The 15,191-nt window shown below is 33.9% G+C and overlaps 2 protein-coding genes and 1 pseudogene across 4 annotated transcripts; 1 reads left to right on the forward strand and 2 right to left on the reverse strand.

Annotated features, from left to right (window-relative positions):
* The first annotated feature begins 1,151 nt into the window (after positions 1–1,151).
* Positions 1,152–3,302, forward strand: LOC111289724 (dof zinc finger protein DOF4.6-like). Its single transcript, XM_089767842.1, has 2 exons — positions 1,152–1,388; positions 1,915–3,302. The coding sequence occupies exons 1-2, from the start codon at positions 1,365–1,367 to the stop codon at positions 2,722–2,724; spliced, it is 834 nt and encodes a 277-aa protein (XP_089623968.1). The 5' UTR covers positions 1,152–1,364; the 3' UTR covers positions 2,725–3,302.
* A 2,251-nt stretch (positions 3,303–5,553) lies between these two features.
* On the reverse strand, positions 5,554–9,106 carry LOC111289725 (uncharacterized). The gene is made up of 3 exons (XM_022880994.2): positions 8,731–9,106; positions 6,666–6,814; positions 5,554–5,889 (listed from the first exon to the last, which is right to left on the reverse strand). Exons 1-3 carry the CDS (start codon positions 8,905–8,907, stop codon positions 5,751–5,753), a joined length of 465 nt encoding a protein of 154 aa, XP_022736729.1. The 5' UTR covers positions 8,908–9,106; the 3' UTR covers positions 5,554–5,750.
* An 843-nt stretch (positions 9,107–9,949) lies between these two features.
* On the reverse strand, positions 9,950–12,672 carry LOC111290077 (BTB/POZ domain-containing protein At3g05675 pseudogene; annotated as a pseudogene). 2 transcript variants are annotated; one of them, XR_016346262.1, is made up of 2 exons: positions 12,528–12,672; positions 9,950–11,418 (listed from the first exon to the last, which is right to left on the reverse strand). The product of XR_016346262.1 is annotated as a BTB/POZ domain-containing protein At3g05675 pseudogene, transcript variant X1 (transcript). The 2 variants fall into 2 exon arrangements; XR_016346263.1 differs by having other exon boundaries at positions 9,950–11,400; positions 12,528–12,662.
* Positions 12,673–15,191: the final 2,519 nt, after the last annotated feature.

Consider the following 15,191-nt stretch of genomic DNA (forward strand, 5'->3'; position numbering starts at 1 on the left):
CGTAATCAAATATTTATAATAAATAATGTGTGGAGGGAACAATTTGAAAGTAATGTGTTTGAAGTTAAATAATTATTAACTATTGGTAAAAGGAAAAGAAAAGGGAAGAAAATAATTAGACATAATTTAAAGTGTATATATTTAAAATAAGAGATGATTAATCAATCATAATCATGAATTCAAATACTTACAATCCTTTCTCATTACATTCTTTTTTATAAAAAAAAAAAAAAAACCCATAATTATAATTACCATTTTATATGTTGTAATGAGGCAACATCTAACTTTCCTTCAATGTTAATATATATAAGCTTATAAGCAGGAAAACAGGTAGTCTCTCAATTTGTTGCATGGTCCAAGCTATATGCCATTAATTTTCTTTTGTTTTGATGCAGGACGTGTTGTTGGTGGATTATGTGCAGCGAGTGAAGCAGCAATTTGGTGACCAAAGTTTAGAGCAAATTAATGGCCTATGGCTGCAAGTAATTGCCTTACATAATTTACCAAGATTAGCACAAAATAAATGTGGATCCTGAGTCATCTTACGTGCATGCTAGCTTCACACCCAGAAAAAGGCCACCGTACTCCATATATAAAATTAAATTATTTGTTGGTACTCTCTCTCAACCTAAGTGCTGTCATTCCATTACATGTTCCATGGACCAATTCACCATCTGCATTTAAAATAGTTGGGACCCAAATTTGTTTTTTTGATGATTTTTGCCTCTTTCTTCACTCAAAGTTATACATCAAATATGTGGGAGATGCAGAGAGGATTTGTGGGTTTTAAGGGTTTTTAAAGCTTTAACTTCTGATCAAACTCAAGCAGCAATCAATTAATTCATTTCCTTTGCTTTTCTTCATCAGTCAAAACTAAGTCAATGAGAAAAATAAACGAAACAAATTGAGTTAAAGGATGGAATTATATACAAAAAAAAAAAAAAAACAGAATTTTTTTGAGCAAAATCAAATTTGGCAGAAAGGGGAAGGCCATCCACCACAGGATATATATGTAAACACACATAAACCACCCACATTTTTTTTTATTCAGAAACTGTATAAAATTATTATATTTTCAGAAACAAATATTCCCACTTAGGAATTATTTATAAAATAAATACACATGTGATATATATTTAGTAAATTATTCGACAAAACGCTCCATCTCTTTCTTTCTCTCTCAGATAAACATTTAACCCATAAAAGCAAGGTGATACAATACATAGAACGGCCTAAAAAACCAGCAAACATTTCATTTTTTCTCTGCTTTTCAATTCAGTTTCGTGAGAAAAAAATTGTTTACTACTTTTTCTTTCTTTATTGAAGATATATACTATTCATTTTCCTTCTTTCCAGTTTCATCCATGGATAATGCTCAATGGCCGCAGGTAGAGAGATCTAACACTTCGCTAACTCTTGTTTCTCTGTATCAGACCCTTTTAGCTTTTCAAAGGAATAATTTAGAGTCAATTGTATGTTTATTGGGTACTTTTCTTTGCAAAAGATTATGGTGTTCATCCTGTACAAAAGAAAAAAGAAAGGGGGGAAGATGGTGTTCATGGCTATAGTTGAAGTCCCCACTCAATTGGATTTGGTTTTTATCAGTTATCTTCAACATTTTGCACTTTATCTTTCTCTTTTGCTTATGAGATAAAGGAAAGGGACTCCTTTTTCTTTCTTTTATTTTCACCTTTCTTTTCTCTTTTTCTCTTTTATATTTGGCTTGTTATAATCTTGGAAAGTGTAAAGCAGTTAACTCGTTTGGTTTTTTTCGTTTGTCTGCTATATTCTTTTTAATCTTCAGTTTTTTCCTTCAGTGTGATCATCTTTGATTGATCTTGAAGTTATTTCTTCCCCTTTTCATGTATGTTTTTCATTTATCTTCTATTGCTTTTTTGTTGTTTATCTGTCTAGGAGATTGTAGTGAAACCAATAGAAGAGATAGTCACAAATACATGTCCAAAGCCTGCATCTTTAGAGAGGAAGGTAAGACCTCAAAAGGAACAAGCTTTGAACTGTCCCAGGTGCAATTCAACTAACACCAAGTTCTGCTACTACAACAACTACAGTCTCACACAACCTAGGTACTTTTGCAAGACTTGTAGAAGGTACTGGACTGAAGGCGGTTCCCTCAGAAATATTCCTGTTGGAGGTGGTTCAAGAAAGAACAAAAGATCAGCTCCTTCTTCTTCATCATCATCCAAGAAGCTTCCTGATCTGGTTACACCACCAAGCTTGTCTCAGTCTTCTACTCAAAACCCTAAGATCCATGATGGCCAAGATCTCAACCTAGCTTTCCCAGCTAGTCAAGGTTACAGAAGTATCTCTGAATTGGTTCAACTTCCCGATAGCATAGAAAACAATAAGAACCAAATTCCTTCTTCTTCTTCATCCCCTACATCTCAACTTTCAGCTTTGGAGTTGCTAACTGGAATCTCTTCTAGGGGGTTGAATTCTTTCATTCCCTTGCCAAGTCCAGATCCAAATACAGTTTATACATCTGGGTTTCCTATGCAAGAGTTTAAACCAACGCTAAATTTCTCTCTTGATGGACTTGGTAGTGGTTATGGGAGTCTCCAGGGGGTTCGAGAGACAACTGGGAGGCTTTTGTTTCCATTTGAAGATCTGAAACAAGTCTCAAGCTCAACTGATATTGAGCAAAATAAAGAGCAAGGAGATTCAACTGGATATTGGGCTGGAATGTTAGGTGGAGGATCATGGTAAAGAATATGAAAAGTTATATGGGTCTTTCTTTTTTCTTTTTCTTTTATCCTGGGTTTTCTTTTTAACTTCTTATTAATTTGTTAAGGTGGGTGACTTGTTTGGATTTCTTCATTACTAACAGATAGGAATACATGGGTTTCTTTCTCTATATATGATCGATCCTTAATTATCTTCAGTACTACTTAATTATGGTGGGAATTTGAAGCTTTTTTTTAGGTTGGCTTCACTAAGGGTGACATGGGATACTATGTTATGGTAGAAGAAGTGATCAAGCAAAGCCAAGATTTTTTTAGGGTCCGTAAAAATGTAGGAGAAGAGAGGCATGCCCTACGCCCTTTATTACAGGTTGATATTCTCCTATCAAGAGAGCAGAAGGCCAACCCTATGCGTCATTGGTTGGCTTGGTACAAGTACAAAAATAATGTATAATGTTCAAGTTTGTAAGGAATTCCTGGTTGGAAAAAGAAGACTTTGTTCATAAGCTTCTAATTTCGATTGAGCAAACAAATTGTTGTTGTTAATTGTCTTGAATCTCAAATTGGTAGCCGCAATGGGACTTTAATTTCTCTTTTTTTCGATCTCTTGTTTTATACTGTAGACAGGCTTTCAGATATTATTATATGAACTGAGAAAAACAGGCTTTCAGATTATGACATCATCACCATGAGATACATTCATATTCATTCCAGAAAATAGATGGGAGCTTAGAAAGAAGAATTGTGCCAGGTAAGTAATCTGATCCTTCCCACATGCCATTGTAAACTTGTGATAAAGAATTCCTGAATGAAAAAAGGATAGTAACTGAAAGGTTTTTGTGTTATTCTGGAAGGCTATATTGAAACCTGCCCGATCAGTCCAAAAGCTCACCTACTGATTTTCTATATCCAAACAGTTTTGAAGGCTCCCTCACATTAGCCCCATTTCCATGAGAGTGATCATTGCTTCCTTCCATGCCACCCTCTTTCCCTTTTTCTAATTGAAAGATTGAGAAAGATCTGGCAAAGCCTCCTTTTAGTCTTTGAGAAGGGACCCACAAACATTCCCCTCGACAAGTGTGCTGAAGAATAATACAACCCCACTAAGGTTTTGATCAATCCATATCTACACCCCTTTATTTATATGTTAGTTCAATTTTGTTCTTTGCTGTAAGCCACTTATAAGTGTGCATAATAACCGGCAAATGAGTTTAAGCCTGTAGTAGCGCCCCTCCAGGCCCTTCCTCTATCATGGAAGTCTCTTTCTCCTGCCTAAATTAAACCAGCTGATCTCTCCCTTTATTTTAAGTTAATGACCTGTTGATCCTACTTTACTTTCTCCATGGGCTGCTTAGGAAACCAGAATATCCATCCAGCCAACCCCCATGTTACATTTTACTCTAAACAACGAGAATGCCTGACAAAAACATTTTTCCTTAAACAAGAAGAATGGAGCTTTCAGATTCAAATCTTTTCCTTACCCAAGGAAAGCTATTTCTGGAAACATCACAAGGAAAAAAGGCAAAGGTGAAATTATTTGTTTTTTTGTTGTCTTGATGGATGGGTAGGTGATCTGACATAAGACTTCGAACCATCTAGATGACATTTTGCAATTACACAAAACTCATTTTCCATGCACTAAAATGGATATTGGAATTCGTTTAGAGTATAATTAAGTGAATATTCTAATCTTCTTTCATTATAAATTTCAAAGGATTTCTTGGTTTTCATAACATAATTAATACTAAAGATCAACTGGTATATTTCATTCGTGTTGCCATGTGTTGAAATTATCGGTTGCAACTTAACTTCACTGATCCATGATGTCTGAACTAAAATAATTTTAAAAAACAGCTCGTTTTCATTAAAAAAAAAAGGGTAGCTTTATATGTATCTTGTCTGCGCTTTAAACTAAACACTACTTAGAAACGAAGCCAAAACGGGGGAGAATTTAGAACATGCTATTAGTAAACATGGAAACGTGCCATCGAATTCATTAAGCGCAGAGTTTTTTTTTACACATGAACCACGACCAGGAGTTGCGTGCACTGAATTTAGCTTGAGATTCAATTCACCGCATGAGTTTCACTCATGGCTTGGTAGGCAAGTGAGTGAGTGATCCACTGCCGACACGTACATGTCATGTACTTCAAGTGAAAGGTTGGATCCACCTTCGCTGAAGACCTTGCTATTCCTTTCCTTTTTTTTGTTAAGAGTTGAAAGAAAAAAAAAAAAAAAACCAAACCTTTAACCTCAATTTGAGATTAATTAGATGTGTAAAGAAAAAATACAACAGTTTAGTTTGAGAAGTTTAATTGGAAATTACGTTAGGAGAGCAGATTATGACCTTGAACACAGTCCATATATATTTCTTGTTAAAAAAAAATCGAATGTGGATGTAACGAAAGAGGTTGTAAAAACTGATATCCGAATTTCAAACCTATGGAATGCTAGCTCTTAAAAATTACTGAACGAAAAATATTTGAGCTTATTCAAGGCAGGGAAAATTAGCTAGATACTTGGACACAAATGAACAATAATGCCCATTACTCTCACAGCTTCTTAATTTTAAACTATAGGTTTCTGCATTCGTGGACTGGCAAACCAGTATGAAGAATCCAAAAGATAATACTGTATATGACAACGCTAGAAAAAAGGGGGGAGTGGGGTTAAAAAAGGCTGGGCCATTTCAATCCAGAAATCAGGTCGGGTAAGTGGATCAATCCTAAGGCAACAGAAAGTGCACTCAAGTAGGAGACTGGTTTCCGCTGATCTCCAGATATTAGGGAGGATAAGTTCTGAGGGAAGTAGAAGAGATTTCTGGCTTAAGCTGACAACACTAGAACAAGATCAATAGCTTGCAAAGTGAGAAATTACTCTCTATGAATGTATTTTTCCCTCCCATAAAGGGAGGTATACGTATTCACTTCGTTAAAGAGAAACAAGAATGCCCTTTTCAGTTTCCTGTACAGGGATATTACAATTATACTTTGGAATGACAAAATAATGAAGCCTAGTACTAGAGAAACAAGACATGGATTCCTTCGCAGATCAATGATCAGCATTGATTCCAAATATACGGACCTTGTGCATGTTAGGGAACTTTGCAACCACCAGAACGAAAACAGCCAGGGTGTTGAAGAAAAGCATCGGGTTTTGATAATCTGTTGTGTGTGAGGCGATCAGATACCTGGCAAATACAATGTAGGGTAAGAGAACGATGGCATTAACCATGAAAAAAGAAAATATCAAAGTTCTTGTATTATGTTTTGCATCACATTGCAGTACTCTTATCTAAGGTAACAAAGTGCTAAAATATTCCATTTAAGAGCCATAGAACAAATATGGCAGCAGTAAACAGCTTGTTCAATATGCAGAAAAGTGATGAATTCATCATGAAAGAGGAAAGTAGTGTCTAGTGAGTGATATAGGAGCTTTTTCAATCAATTGTTAAATGTCATCGATCCTTCAAAAGGACAACGGAAAAGCACTTCAAAATGTCAAGACCAATAATGATAGTGAGAGAAGAATCAAGTGTACTGAAAAAACATACAGTTCAAATTCAGCGAACAAAATGTCATACTGTTAAATGATGACTCGGTGGAAATTTGATATTGAGAATCATGGAGGACCAAGTTATCCACCATCAAACTAGTGTATGGCTAGGGAGGAGGTCAAAATCCATTACATGTCCCTTAAACTGTCCTTTGTCAACTAATCCTTTGAACAATCGTAAATCCACTATAAATGTATACTAGGCCATAACAAGAGACTTTTGGGAGTGTGGCAATGGTTGATCATAGGCATCTAAGAGAACGTATGCATATATGAACCGAATTAAAAATGGAAACTCTTATTGCAGTTTTTACTTTTTAGTGAAATGACCCCATCCTTAAATTAAAAATATTTCAAGTTTTTTGTTCCAATTTTTTATAAAGACTTATATAGTGGAAAATCAATACTTACAGCACAACAGGTACAACAGTCAAGAACTTCCTATTTCGAGTGAGTTGCTTGCCATTGTCTATTTGCTCCCACCAAGTCAATCCATTGTAGATACCTTGGTCATCAGCGAATGGTGTTCCCTTTTTCCAGTGAAAGAAGAGATACGTAACCTAAGGTAAGATGTGAATCCATGCACAACACACTCATTAAGAAACATAGACTGCAAAGTCGATAAAATTGAATACTATAGCATTTACAATTGTTATAGTGAAGAATGAAGACAGAATAATTTATTGACTCTATCTTAATGCACAATAAAAACAAGCAAGTCTTTCACTAGATATTATAATTTATTATTTCCCAGAAAGGTCTAACAATTGCTCCACCTTAATAACAGCATATCCATTATTTAGACATCTAGGAGCAGAAATTCAAATAACTCAAGTCTGAGCAACACAGAGATAAAGACATCTAGGGGCGTATCTGTTAATGCATAATAATGAGAAGCAAATCTCTCACTAGATATTATAATTTATTATTTCCAGGAAAGGTCTAACAAATTGCTCCACCTTAATAACAGCATATCTGTTATTTAGACATCTAGAAGCAGAAATTCAAATAACTTAAGTCTGAGCAACACAAAGATAAAGACATCTAGGGGCATATCTGTTATTTAGAAGAATTTTCAGCATGATGGGAAAGGGAAGAGATTTTGTGGTTCATGAGCATTAAACGCTTCTAAACTGTATAGGTGAAATCTTTACCTTCCTTCACTCCTAAAGAAGGCAGGAAAGAGTGTTATATAAGGAAGATGACAAAACATTGACAAATGCTGGTAATCACAGGTGTACTAGTTGTGGCTCCTTCAATTAGCCACTAAGAATACTCTTATGACTTAAACATTCTGATTTCCAATCAAAAACATATATCAAGCCATCAATAAAACTAGAAAAGTATTACACCAGAATCATGAAAAATGAAACAGTTTGTAACAGCACAGATATCACCCAATCAAATCTCAGAGGGGGAAAGTACACCCCCTACTCTAAAAATGTTAAGGTCAATTAGCCCTTTACAGCCATCCCAAGGGGTTGACAAACAGCGGATTTAGAAACTCACAAGGTAGCTAAGCATAATAATTTGACAAAGCGGGGTATTATTCTCAGACTTTCTCACATAACTGTGTGAGTCCAAAAGACAAAAAGGAAAAAGAAAAAAGACAATTTTTATACCATTGTTATAGGCATCTGTTATAGGCATGCAATTTAGTATGAATATACCATTTCAAGGCAATTTGAAATATTGATGCACTGAATTTCCAATAGAAACTTCAGTTTATTAATTACTTTTTGTTCAAAAATGAGAAAAAAAAAGGAGCTTTAAGAGTTCCGGCTTATTTGTTTATTCATAAATAACATGTTGCACCACGCCTAACCTAAATAATAACAAGGAAATTACATGGCATAATTTTTAAGAATATTTGTCCATTGGCATCTAGAGAACTAAATCATCAGTCCAATACATATCCGTGTACTAGTACAGTTAGTGCTGAAACTTTTTCCCTCCTTATGTAATTAAAACTCCAATAGACTTGCAGATATGGGCATCACAAAGGCCAAAAAACTGATGATAAGTCTGCAAAATTAATTCACAAACACAAAGAGACATAACAAATTAATACTATCAAGAAATTATTTGAGTGGTTGTAATCATAGACATAGACTTTCCACCAAGCACAAACTCAAATTTCAAACTTTCTGCTACTCCTCTCCAAAAGAAGCAATTCAGGGTATCTGCTAAATCTCTCTAGTCAAGGTAATATTGCAGAGCTGATCCACAAAAATCCCAAAATTTAAAAAACGCAGGAAAATTATTTTATATTTGCTTGCTAAAGCATCAAGAAATCATCAAACCCTTAGTTCATTCCAAAACCCCATCAAGAAAACATTCTCACCAAGAAAAATAAACAACAATAACCCCCCCCCCCCCCAATCAAATTAAAACCCAGATAAAGAATGCAAAAAAAAAAAAAAAACCCAATTTTTATGAATCTAAATCAGAAGAAGAAAAAGAAAAGAAAGCTTACAAAGAAATGGGAGAGATGAACAACGGTCCAAGCAGTTCCAGGAGAGGAACCAAAGAGAGACAAAACGATGAGCCATGAAAAGAAAACGATCAAGATATAAGTGGTCCAAACTCCTGGATACGTGAACCACTCTGTGTTCTTGTTCAGATCTGTTGGTGGCACAGCTCTCACGTACATCTTTTACTTTTGTTTTTCTCTTCTTCTGTTCCCTTATTATTAAAACTCTGGGTTTTTTTTTTTTTTTTAATTAAACAAACGGATGTTGATTCAAGGATTGATAATGGCGACAGATGTACGATGATGTTACCTTTGTTGGTGGTGTGTTTGGGTTTTACCTATTCAAACCTCACTCTCTCTGCGCTTTCCGCATGTTTTATGGTTATCCCTGGCTTGTTGTCGTTGTATAAAATAGGCAAGGTTCGAATCTGCCTGATAACATATAAAAAGGTGAAGGAACCCAGGAAGGTTCCTTGTGGCAGCATTTTCGCTGATGAAATTAGGTCTATAATTTTTTATAAATTAATTAGATTGGATAATTTTTTATAAATTATTTAAATTTGATGTAAATAAATTTATTGAATCAATTAAAAAAATGTAAAGCAAAATCCAAAAATCTTTACCCTTAAATGAAAAAAATTAAGTCGGTGGTCTATAAAATTGAGTTATTTCCATTAAAAAATATTGAAGAAATTGAGATGAGGAAACGTCTTTGGCCCTTTTCCTTGATTTTATAAAAATGGGCTTGGATTCGAGAGCTTGTTGCGAGCGAAAAAAGATGTGGTAAACAACTAAACCAGACATTGTCTGACCACCGGCAACGGAACAAGGTGAGTTGGATGAGACAGGCGGACAATTGGTTGTTGGCGTTTGAACTTCGAACACGTTGTTATCCACTAAGCAGCTGACCACAACCTTGCATTCTAAATCTACACGCAGAGCTATCCGTGACTTCAATGGCTTGCATAGTTGTATTATATACAAGCTTGTCTATGGGGTTGAATACACACCAGGATTAAAATCCCTTTTAAAAGTCATATTCAAATATATGTTATAACGACAGTTCAATTTCAGACAACTACCACGAATATGGGACTGGTTTTCTTACTAGTTTGGTGTGATCAAACCAGTACCAACCAAATACGCACGGCTAATGATCTATTTACTTTACCCTGCACCACCTGTGCAACAAGTACCTGGAAACTACATGGAGATGGGAAAAAAAAAGGTGAAAGGATCATGTAGAGCTTTCATTGAGTCAGCATTACAGAAATAGGGATTGCCACCATCTATCTATTCATTTAAAAAATTAATCACACAACAACATTAGAGAACAAATCAAAGGCTAATGGTGGTATTGCCAACCCTATCCAAGCCCTCCATCAATCTTCTTTTTGCTGACTTGGTTCTGTAACACCATACTTCAAATGCCTCGCTCAAGTCAGGATACCTAACCTGTTCGGTATTCATCCAGTCTGATAGAATTTCAGCTTGATCATTTGATGGCAATGCTAGCACTAGCGATACTATTGCCCCCTCGATACTCTGGCACAAGTCTTCATCCATCTTGTAAGGAAAATCTATCTCCTTGTTGCCCATTGCATCAAGGAGAGGTTTCATCTTCCTTATATAGGGTAGCCATGTCTTTAGCAATTGCACCCGACATGGTGCAGGGAGAATCACATTTCCATAGCCAACTGCTTCCAAAACTTTCCCAGTCACTTCTATAAGCTTCATCTTCAAACCCCACATGACAGTATCAAATTTCTTGTCCTCAACAACCCCCAAAACCTTACCAGACATTTCAGCCCAACTAGAAACAAAGTCCTTCATTAAATCCATCTTGGGGAGTATGTTACACATCCACTCAACATCATATAGGCTCTGCAAAATTCTATTCTCCGCAGTCTCTGTAGTGATGTCTGAGATAACAAGCAAGGAAGACAATTCCTTTTCAAATGATGAACAAACTTGGGAAAGACCCATTTTTACCACTGATTTCACTTCATCATCAGCTGTAACTAATGGGGTGTCTTCATCTCCTCCAAGCATGAATTCCACTTGTTCTTGTGCAGATGTTTTAAGCTCATCTCCAAAGGGTGGACAGGATCCACCAATTGAAGTGGCAAAGCGAACTGCTGAAACAAATACATTTTTGGTGGCGCTTACATCTACTGGTTGGATCCTGGCCAATATAGGCATGGCTATTGGCCCCAGTTTCGCAACTGCTTGTAAAATTTGTTCCTCTTCCTTGTCCTCCCAAGGGATAGCCTCCAAGTACTGGATGCAGCAGTTTGTGATGTCTTCACAGTGAAAGGCAACTGCTAGCTGAAGAATACCAATAGCAGATTTAACCGAGCCAAGGGAGTCCAAAAGTGAATCAGCAGGGAGATATAGTAATCTCAAAAGGTTAACATGATGATCATAAGTAGAGTCCGAGCACTGAATCTCAATGCAGGGGCCAGAGTCTGGATTAGAAAGCTGATCTGCAAAGAACCCGCTTTTATTTATGAGAATGGAGGAGTGGGAGTAGAACCATTCAGGTCTTCCTTCACCATTTCTCAAACGTAGAATGACATCACTTGTACTCTTGTTACCAAGATTGCAAGGCTTGGCTACTGCAGTTAAGTCCATGTGCAGAGAGAAGGAATATAAAATTCATGCTTCACACAGCTGAAAGATATGATCAAACTGAAGTTTAACAGAAAAGATAACAATTAGCAACCAACATGAACTCAGAAAGTATGAGAATAAAGCAATTCTCCTCTGTCAAAATATGCTTCTTCACACCAAACACAAATACTAATGTGCAAGGGTGCACATGCCCCAACATTAAAAATAAAACTATTAAATTCAAAAGAGAGAGCTATCATGAAAAAGCCTCAGTTTCTTAATACATGAGGTAAGCATGTTTCTTAGTAAAAGTGTAAAAACATTTCCACACACATGGATCTGGAGATGAAAGCTTAACATACAATGTTTCTAGCATATTTGAATCAAAGTAGCTAAACGCATACCCCTACGTAGACACTTCAGGATTCGCAGTACTCATCCATCCATTACATTAAAAAAAAAAAGTAGAAAAACCAGCATTTTGTGTTTTGTGAGACACTGAAGTAAGAATGAAGCATGTAATACCACTTTAAAATGACATCATCCTCCTTTAATTTACATTCTTCCTACAGAAGTATATCTGAGAAAGCATAAACTCGGGGCTAAGAAAGCCATATATTTTTCAATAGGGGAAGAATTAATTCCATAGCCTGGAAAGGCCCCTACAAGAAAATTCGGTTCAAGGATAATAACTTCTTTGTCTTTTTTTTTTCAGAAAAAAAAGGGTTTTATTTCTTATCAAAGCAAAAAAAAAAAAAGGCGGATTTTAGATATCAATGAGAAAATTAAAAGTTAGAAATTTAAGCATCATATTTTATGAATAACAGAAGAAATTTGAGTTTCATGGTTAGATTTTTTTATTAGTATCCATATCTTCATTGATTATTCTTTTTGATTCAAAAAATTCAAACATAGAGCATGACCTTCAAAACTTGATTGTCATATCTGTCCATGTGTTTCCTTGGCCACCAAACAGAGGTTGTTAAAACAAGATCCAAATACAGAAATTTTCTGAGTTCCTAACATCCCAAAGTGAGTTAGTTCTACCATAAATATTACTATAAATTCAAACATGCCCAAGATTAACAACATAGCAAAATCAACAAGCAATTAAACATAATATTGATTACATTAATGAAAAGGAAAACTTGATGAATGAGAAATCTGGATTAAGGAAAAAATCTGACCTTTTCAAAGACCCAGATTGCATTAAGAGCAGACATAAATTTTCTCTCAAGTTTAACAGAACAAATCTCCTGAAGTAAAGAACACAGAACTGCAGCTCTCACCTAAGTCTGGAAACTGAGTTCAGTTTCAAGTAATGAAATGAAAAATAGACAAACCCAAAGCACCTTTAAGGCTAGCATTTGAAATGACACAACTAGCCTCATGCTGCATGTTGAACTTGACTGGTGGGTTACTCTTCTGAGGGCAGCATAGTTAAACAGACATTGAAGGGTAAAAATGTAAAATCAGGGAACATTAACCTATGGAAGGTAACAAATGATTGGTGGAGAGATGATGTTATGTATGTGTTAGATTAGATTAGATGATGAACATAAAACATCAAGAATTCAACATAAATCACTAACCCATTATTTTGTTGTCCCAACTTTTCAGTTTTTATGATGATGATATTTCAAATTCAGCACTCACGAGTTTACTGTTCATTTGAATGGATGGTAAAATTATAATTATAATTATAATTATAATTATAATTAAAAAAATTATTATAAATATGATTAAAAATTTTTAATAAAAAATTTATATTAAATAAATCTTATTAAATTTAATATTTAAATTTAATTAATGATAATTAAAATTTAATTATATCTCGTTAAAAGTGCAATTGCATTCAAATACCGACTTAAATAAAGTTGTTAAATTAAAAAAGGAAAAGGGAATTATGAAAAAAAAAAAAAAGATATGGAAGTGCAAATGAATAAAGTTAATTCTCATTCTCATTCTCATTCTCATTCTCATAATTAACTGTTTAGGAGGATAAGACTTGAGATGATCAATGAACAAGAATTTGAGATTTTTTTTTTATTAATTCGGTGCCCTTAACTATCATAAGTTATAAATGCATGTGTCACAAATTTAAAAAAGAGTCTTGAATTTTACATCGAACATAAAAAAAAAATTATTATGATATATAAAGGTTCACACCATCTCTTTCATGTGAAATATCTTTTATAAGATAAAACCGTGAGGTCAAAGGGGTCAAAGCGAATAATATCTCACAAGAGTATGAATCATGTCGATTAAGTTGATCTGAGACGTCAAATGAATAAATGTCCGGATCTCAAAATCATATTGATTTGATATTTAAATCTCAACCTGTGACACATGGATAATTGTTTAATGCCCCTAGACCAGATAACAAAAAATTGTATAAAATACAATATATTATTATACAAGTATGTTAAGAAATGGAATAATACTGTCTTGTTTTTTTTTTTTTTCCAACCAAAAACAATTCTTGCAAAATATCTTTCAAGTTCTAGACATACTGTCATAAAATATCGATTTGGGAATTCAATTGCTAATCTTAAAAAAAAAAAATGCTGCCACTGATTTTATTAATTCAAATAGATTTCGAAACAACACTCAATTTTTCGAATAAAACAAGTTTATACACATATTATAGGATACCAAAAAATGAATTCTTAGAGAGAATTAGAATAAACAAAACTTAAAATAACTAAAATCTTTTTTTTTGTTTAATTTTTAATTTATCTTTTAACTCTTAATTCTTGTATACTTAATCCATTGAGAGAAGATGTAATCTCCAATAATTATTTTAATATTTTGTTCAATTGCACCCTTATCGCATTATTAAAAAAGAAAAAAAAAAAAAGATAAATGGTTAGCATTGTTTATCAAGCAACTCATTCTTCAATTTAGAAACACGATCAAGTTGAAATAAAAATAATATAGTAGCATTAATTAAAGATTACCAAACCCACTGGGGCAAGTTGCAGTTATGAATAACCAATGGCTATCTAGAAAGCTATCACATTCCAAAGTGTGACGGTGATTCAAACAAAGACCAAGAAATAGAATTAAGGAAAAATAAAAACCCAGTTATGTGTCTTGATACTATGGAGCATTTAATTATTTCCAATTGGTTTTTTTCTGATTGTGGCTTGATCACCTCTCTTCAAATGATCAAATTCGACGAATTTAGGTCATTTTCCTCAAATTTTCTTCTCTTAAACAATGAAAGTACTGATGAATTGAACATTGTAAGGTTGTGTCTCTTGAAAAATAAAATCTGTAACCAAAATTAAAGACACAAAAATGACATTGAAAAAGTCTGTACATGATACAAAAGCAGAAAAAAAATTCCCCTATAAATTTTCTATAATCCAAATCAGATTTTCTTGTTCTTAAGTAGGAAAATTCTTAATGGATTCATGTCATTAATGTAAAACACAATTAATTATTGAATTTTATTGCATATCAAGGTTATACCTATAATTTTTTTGCACACTTAATTAATTAAGTGATGGAAACTAATGAAACCTTAAAGAAGTAGCAATGATACACATGTTGGAGGATTTTCTTAATTTCTCAGTTTTTTCAATCCCATATTCTAACAGCCTTCGCCTAACAATCTCAGGAATTTGAGTAAATCAACGTGTTTTCAATTTTGATCAATTAAGGAATTGAGCTTACCAAAGATATATATATATATATATTAGTTTTTGGCCACGTGTTATGCACGTGATAGTCAATTAAATTATAATATACAATAATTTAATTTTAATAATTTTAGATAATAAAATTAAATTAACCATTATTATACTAAATAAAATTTAAAATTCAAAAAAATATATAAATATCTA

This window comes from Durio zibethinus, chromosome 11 (assembly GCF_047325235.1).
Source record: "Durio zibethinus cultivar Kanyao isolate XHJ-2024 chromosome 11, ASM4732523v1, whole genome shotgun sequence".
Classification (NCBI taxonomy): domain Eukaryota; kingdom Viridiplantae; phylum Streptophyta; class Magnoliopsida; order Malvales; family Malvaceae; genus Durio; species Durio zibethinus.

Bases quoted from the DNA above. Each gene is read 5' to 3' on its own strand.
- LOC111289724 (XM_089767842.1), top strand. From the start codon at position 1,365: ATGGATAATGCTCAATGGCCGCAG. The intron at 1,389-1,914 runs GTAGAGAGATCT...TTATCTGTCTAG, and splicing joins ATAATGCTCAATGGCCGCAG to GAGATTGTAGTGAAACCAAT.
- LOC111289725 (XM_022880994.2), bottom strand. From the start codon at position 8,907: ATGTACGTGAGAGCTGTGCCACCAACAGATCTGAACAAGAACACAGAG. The intron at 6,815-8,730 runs GTAAGCTTTCTT...ATCTTACCTTAG, and splicing joins TTCATCTCTCCCATTTCTTT to GTTACGTATCTCTTCTTTCA. The intron at 5,890-6,665 runs GTAAGTATTGAT...TGTATTTGCCAG, and splicing joins ACTGTTGTACCTGTTGTGCT to GTATCTGATCGCCTCACACA.